At 41.8% G+C, this 7148-nt stretch overlaps 1 protein-coding gene across 3 annotated transcripts in view; it reads right to left on the reverse strand.

Annotated features, from left to right (window-relative positions):
- ACTL6A (actin like 6A) overlaps positions 1–6871 on the reverse strand; it is a 29639-nt gene extending 22768 nt beyond the window's left edge. Inside the window, exons 1-2 of one of the 3 annotated variants that reach the window (XM_081024606.1) lie at positions 6639–6852; positions 6013–6200 (exon numbers count right to left, since the gene is read on the reverse strand). Coding sequence is in view for 1 of the 3 variants with exons in the window: in XM_081024603.1 (XP_080880729.1) it covers positions 6639–6663 (25 nt within the window). In the remaining 2 variants the exon portion in view is untranslated. Of the gene's footprint in view, positions 1–6012; positions 6201–6638 lie in introns of all 3 variants that reach the window. The other 2 variants (XM_081024603.1, XM_081024607.1) reach the window with 2 other exon arrangements.
- Positions 6872–7148: the final 277 nt, after the last annotated feature.

A 7148-nucleotide genomic window follows, 5' to 3' on the forward strand; every position in this document is an offset into this window, starting at 1 on the left:
ATTTTTGCGGATACTTCCCACTTATCCTTAGAAGAGGCACCTTCTTGTAAGGGGCTGTTTTTGTAAAAACTTCCCTCCGGCAGAATTCTTCTAATGATTAGCATGTCTATATGCAAAACTAAGCAGAGCTATTAGCCTGAAGGCCATGAGAAAACAGGTTTGAACAAGATGGAATCAGAGAGGCCAAGCATTTAACTGTCATACTGTTACTGTAGATACTGTTTTAAGATAGTCAGCTGATTAAATTTGAAGATCTAATTGACTTTATTATGCGATTCATAAATCAGGAACCATCCCATCTAGCAACTAGAAGAGTGCTCCAAGGAGTTGTACAAAATGGAAGGATTTATTGGGAGGGAGTGGTAAGAGAGCTGTTACCAAAAAAAGAGAAAGGGTTATATTTGGGCTAGGGTATCTTCATTGGGGAAAGAGAAAGGGAAGGGTTTTTAGTATGTTGATTCACTCTTCTTTCTGTGGGGGAATGAAGAGGACCCACACATAGTGCTTGACCAGAAAATTCCATACTGGTTAAGATAATGTTCCTGGGAGAGGCTGAAACTGCAATTAGATCAGATATTAAATGTAGGTTTGATAGTCTGTCCTTTTAGCAGCAGTAACGCCATTTTGGACTTGTGTTTCTTTTTCTTTAACAGCACTAAACTGTCAATGTAAGAAATGTCCAAATCTGTAAAGAATTTTTTGAGTTTGAGCCAAACTGATAACAGTTGCTGGGAAGCAGAATCCCTATGAATTGAGAAAATGCTCCAGAGAATGGCAGTTTTGCAGCTTAGAATAAAAGGATGAGAGATAAGGAAGGTTACGTGAAATTCATTGGTTGTAGATTAAGGGGACAGGAGAAAGCAAGGCGGAGAAATCTCTGGGATTGGATAAAAAGTAAAAGGGAGAGACACAAACTTCTTTTACATTGGTGGGTACAGGATAGCTAATAATTAACATTTACAGCACATAGAGATGGTATTTGAGAAACAAGATAACAATGAGGGGTTCTGTGTTCTCTTGCTCTGGTATGCATGTTGTGCACTGAGGAGTCTAGAAAAGGAAACTACTCTTGACTTTTCAAAGGTATGTTATCTTAAATGCAAAAAGACAATGGACAGGCTTACTCACGGGCAAGATTAACCTTTGTCAAGGCCTAGGATATGATTACCCACCATGACTCTCTCTTAGGTAGGAATTTTTATGTTCAGACCATCTTATGTGGTTACTTTTGGTCTCTGAGTTTGTAAGGCCTACCATGCAATCCTCCCGAGCTTTTCACGTGGCCACTTTTTCGTCTACAACGCTTCAAATATTCTAAGCCTTCATGATTTGTTATTGACGTAGTAGAGCCATCTGCTTACAATCTAAACATATTAGGGGGAACCTGCCTACAAACAGGTGACTGACTGCCAGGATTTCGGGAACTCAGACCTTCCTGCCACGAAAATACACATCTTCCATCACTCTCTAAAGCCTAGAACTTCTCAATTAGGTATTTATTAATTACGTAAAGCTCGGGTTTCAATAGTTAATTTTAAAAATACAAATGACTTTGGGAAGTTATGTTTTTGACAATTGTGATCTTTCTGAGAATCAAAATACTGTAGAATTTTTTTGTGTCTCCAAGGCAACAATCAAAAATTAGTCATTTTCTTTCCCTCATGCTCAGACTATTCCCAGTTAGTGGTATCCCCAACTCAATTAACCAGGCTAAAAATCTCTATCATCTTCCTTACATCCACCCCCTTATTCATCAGTTGTCAAGGCCTCTTGATTCTAAGACTCAAACTTCCCATTTCTTTCCATGCCCTCCTTACCTCACTGGCCTAAGTAATCAACATCCCCTCAAAGCCATGCAACATTCAGAACCATCTTCCTAAAACACACAACTGACGTCGCTCTTTTGCTAAAACATTCTCTGCTGCCTACAAAATAGTTAAGATACTTTGACTTTGTGTTGAGCCCCTGCCCTCCCCAATTTGGTCCCAACTTTCTTTTTTTAAGCCTTCTCTCTCAACAGCTAAGTATCGTAAGAGCCCCATATTCAGAAATATCAGAAAACATATCCTTTACTTTTCCACCTGTAATTGTACCTGTTAAAACTATCCCCAGAATCCAGTTAAAATGCTCTATCTTCCATGTTTGAATTAACTCCACACCACTTTATTTATATAATCATTTTAATACTCTTCTTAGTTTTCTAAAACCAAAATATGCACATCAGTCTTCAACATTAAAGTTCCCTGAAGCTGAATTAACTGTAATTGAAAAATTTTTTTATTTTTAAATAAATCAACACATTGGACATAAACTTACACCATGTATATGTCAATTATTATCTCAATAAAGCTGGGAAATATTTTTAAGAAGTTTCCTGCAGCTGAGGGGAGAACTTAAGCTCATGTTTGGAATCTCTTGCTATTTGACATTTAATAAAAAAGTAAATAGAGACCATACTTTTTTCTGCTTGCATTGAATGAAGGTAACATACCAGTACCAGATGTTTAAGAAAGATGCAGCCACGGGACCCTGTAAAAAGTCAGTGCTGAGTGCTGTAGATTTTTCCCACTCACTCTTCACAACTACTTTATGAAGTAGGTTAAAATAATCACTCCTACAGCCTCAACTTCTGCCTAAATAGTAATAATTCCAACCTCAAATCTCTTTCGAGCCCTCAATTTCATCTAAATCTGCATCTTGAACATCTTACTGTACATCAACATCAATTCCACCTGATGTCCTATGGGTACCTCAAATTCAACATATCTGGAGCACAGTCTTCTTCTCCCCATCCTGCCTAACCTCATATCAGCATCGCTTATCACAGCTAGTGGACCAAATCATCACAGGCAAATACCTCTGAAGGTTTTCAGAACTGTGAACACCTTCATGTATCTTACCCCTCATTGATCTCTGCCAAATATTTCTGTTAAATGTTTGTCTCAAATCCCTTCATTTTTAATACCATTTTAATACTATTGTCACTGCCTACTCCCAACAGGGAACTACTACAATTCCCTACAGGTATTATGCTTGTATCTCTTCAACTTCTCGATCGTTCTCTGAAACTCCTGCACTGTGATCTTTCAAAATTGTAATTCTGAACATAAATCCTTCAATGAAAACAAATGGGATAATCATTCAGTAGTTTCTCATTATCTACACAATAAAGTTCAAATCATTCTACCCAGTTCATATTTAAGACCTAGTAAAATCTGGCAGCAGCCTCATTTCCCACCTCAGACACCAGCATAACTGAGTAATACGTGGTCACTAAACACACCATGTGCTCTCACTCAGCTAACCTTTGCATGTGCTGCTCCTGTCTACTCTTTTTCCATCATCACCATAGGCTCTCCTATAAACTCCCCGGACTGCCCCACACTGAGTTTAGTAACTTTTTTGTCTGTGCTGTCTTTGTACCTTCTATATATTATCATTGCTCAACATACTTCATTGAATGGGTTACCCTTTCGCATTAATGTAAATACTATAAGATGCACCATTATTTCATGCACCACTAAGAAAAAAACACGCTGCCAATTAAACTCTAACACACCATGAATATTAAGAAATATTCCAACTTCAGCTTTTTAAGTGTGGGGAAAAATATACAACTAAAAATAAATGAAATATGGTGTCTATTTACTTGACTGACTCACCTACAAGATGGAGAGCTGCTTGAAGTCAGAGACATGTAACAAGCACCCCAACTTTTTTGTTGTTAAACAAAATAGAAAAATCTAAAAAATCAGTTATTTTCCTGTCTTAATTAGTATGGTAAACTGGATATAGTGGAATTTTAATGAGTAAGATGCCTGATTTTTAGAATTTGACATCTGCTGATATCCCCATTTTTCAAGCATGAGAGATACATCTGTTTCCTGTACCTTGTTTTGTTAAAAACCAAGCACCAAGGTATGGGAGAATGGCAAAGAAAGATAGGAGGCTTAATATTATCACCTCAGAAGTCTGGATATTTAAAAACTAGGATGTAATCTAATAGATAAAAACCCTGAAGGGTTTATTCCCTTTTATACTAAAACTGTTGCTGTCTCCATGTTTTTGACAGTTTTGATATTTTTTTCCCCCAGAGTAAATGGCTTTCAAGTGTAAGGTGATGTGATTTTTCTGGGAAAGCACAAAGCAATGGTGGCAATCTGCTAACCTGATCTTAAAGCATTCCAATACAACACTGGAGGCTACAGTAATGATTTTGGGAAGAGGTGGGGAGATTGTTTTATTTTTATTTTTTGTATAGATAAGTGTCCCCCAAGTCATGAGGAAGATGATTTGAAGAAAATTTTAAGGTTAGAGATTTAGGGGTGCAGAAATGATGGAATTAACAATTTATCAAAGTTGGGCGGATAGCATACTGTTTATCGCGCAAAGGAGTCTGAAGCAGAGGAGTAGCATTGAAGATGATTTCAAGAGCAATGAGTAGGCCCAGAAAACAGAAAGTACAGCAATCTGGATGAATTATGCATTATGCCTAAAGCTAAAGATCAGTGTCTGATCTGGTCAGAAATAATTATAGGAAAAAGACAGCCGTAAATTTCAAAATTTTAAAACTAAAATTTAAACTCATTTAATAAGTACACAAGTTAACAATACACTTTACAAAGTTAATTACAAAATTTAGGTGGGAGGTTTGGTTGCTTTCCACAGTAAATCCTTTGGAAAATGTGACCTACTATAAATAATTGCCATACATACAGTGATAGCGCAAACACAAAATCATATACTTACTTTTGTGAGTTTAAAATATTTCATATGTGAAATATGCTTTAAGATCTATTCCTTTACATAAGCAACTGAGAAAGAGGATATTAATTCTGAATATCTGAATCATACATGAATATGCTGTGCTTATATACCTGAAAAATGACTTATGGAAAAATAACCAAAAATCTTTTTTAAATGGTAAAGATTTTTACTGGAATGCCTTTTCTTCATTCTAAAGATTCTTGTTCCGCACTAGGAAGTTACATAACTGTGGGCTTATTAATCTTTTCTGTACCTCATTTTCTTCTTCAATAAAATGGAAATAATAGTACCATCTCCTATAGTAGAGGATTAACTGAGTGAATCCAAGTATTCAATGCAATGCATTAAAAGCCTCTGGAACAATTCCTGGTACACAGTATGCATTCAATAAATATTAGCTGCTGGTGTTACTAGTATCCATTTCTACCTTCGTCATATTAGATAATGCCTTGTAAGGAAATACTCAGTGCAAAGCCTCTAGGTCGTTGGATCTGCGAACCTGAAAGTCAAAATAGAGTCAACAGCCTCCAGGCGGCAAAGGACACAGATCCGGTTTTCCTGTCAGGACTTCATCTTCACATGGGGAAGAGGTAAATCAATAAGACCTACTAGGATTTCTCCAAAGTAAAACGGGAAACTACGGACTCTCCTGTTTGAGAAATCAAAACGAAGAACATACACAGGTGTGAAGGGAATGAGGGCCAGTCTACCGTCTCAGAAGAGACTCAGGCTACGTTCCCAAAACTAGGAATTTTGAAGACTTTATTTCGTACCAATAGAATGCCATCCTTTGCAGAGACAGCATCTTTACTAGACACAATAACAGGATTTGTCTCCTGTTCTCTAACTCACCAAACACGAATACAAAATACAAATCACATACATCTGTGTTTCATCTAGGTAATCTGTGAAAACGGAGGCTCCGCTTCAGCAGTCTTCCAGTGGGGCTTGAGATTCTGCAAATCCAAAAGATCGCTGGGGATGCTGAACTCTTGATTCATGGACCTCACTTTGAGAAGCAAGTGTACTACTATTTCATTTAACCTTCACAACCACACACTGGGTGGGAATTATCATTCCACAAATGAGGAGCCTGAAGTCGAGGAAAGTTAGTCCCCTGCCCAAGGCCACAGCGCCAAACGAACGGTGAGGCTGGTGTTACAACCCAGGTCTGGGTAACTCCCAGGCCCCCGGGAATCTTTCTACTGCACCGCAGCCCACCCCAGGAAAGCATTCTTCAATTACCTGTATTCCGAAATTAATCCCGGGCACGCGCACGGGGAACTTGCACGGTCCAGTCACCAAACCCACAGGCGTGTTTGAAAGGTGTGAGGCCGCGGAGCGCTGCGCGCGGACCCAGAGCTGCGTCCTGAGTGGCCGCCACTCTTCCAATCAGTTCTACCCATCGCGCTCGCTTCGCCATCCACCCGGCGCTGCGGAAACCCCCCCGCAAACTGCAGAGACTTCCCAAGTTTAAACACTCACGCGCGCACACCCCGACGCAGCCGAGTTACGGAGACACTGGGAGAGATGCGACCCTGGGACAGGTCTCTCAAGCCCAGGCTCAGTGGGCCGGTCCCCAGGACGCAGCTGCCCTCCCAGCCCCGGGCCGGCGCGCGTTCCCCAAACCCGCTCCTGCGAGGACCGAGGCTGGAAGGGACCGCAGGGTGCGGTGACTCGGGAGACCGATGCGTTCAGTGAGCCCCGAGGGCGGCGAGAAAGCCGGGCGGGGATGGGGAGGGAAGGCCGGACTCCCAAGACCCGAGGACCGGAAGAGACCGCCGTGGAGGGGAGAAGCGGGGAGGGCTGGGGGCGGCGGTTGTAAACCCCGCACGCTAACACCGCTTGCTCTTTAGTCCGGCTGTACTCACCTCCCCCGTACACGCCGCCGCTCATGGCTGCTGTCGGCGCGACTCCAACGATGAAAACTACCCAGAGATGTGCCTGCAAAGGCGTGACTGCAGGTGTTGAGAAGCGCTAGCCTCCTGACCCCCTTAACTTCTTCTATCGTAGACCCCCTCAGGCAACAAAGCGGCATCAACACAACCCGGAGGGCAGTCACACTTGCTCAAGTCTGCTCTTATCAGCCAATCGCGAGAGGCCCGCAACGCTTCAGCCAATCAGAACTCGGGTCTGGGGCATGTCTGCCGCGGTTTAGCCAGTTTAGCCAATAGAAAGCAGCCATGAGGTCGGGGAGGGGAAAGCGACGGAAGAAGGAAAGGAGGTGGGAAGCTGAGCTGAAGCGGGCGGAGCCACCCGAGTAGGCGGGAGATTGGGGCGGTGGGAGCTGCACACTTAGGAGGAGTGTCGGGGGCGGGTCCGCGAGTGTCGTTGGGAGCGGAGGAGCCGTGGGATACCGCTATAGCGAGCAGGCTAAACCT

Source organism: Rhinolophus hipposideros, assembly GCF_964194185.1.
Source record: "Rhinolophus hipposideros genome assembly, chromosome: 2".
Taxonomy (NCBI): domain Eukaryota; kingdom Metazoa; phylum Chordata; class Mammalia; order Chiroptera; family Rhinolophidae; genus Rhinolophus; species Rhinolophus hipposideros.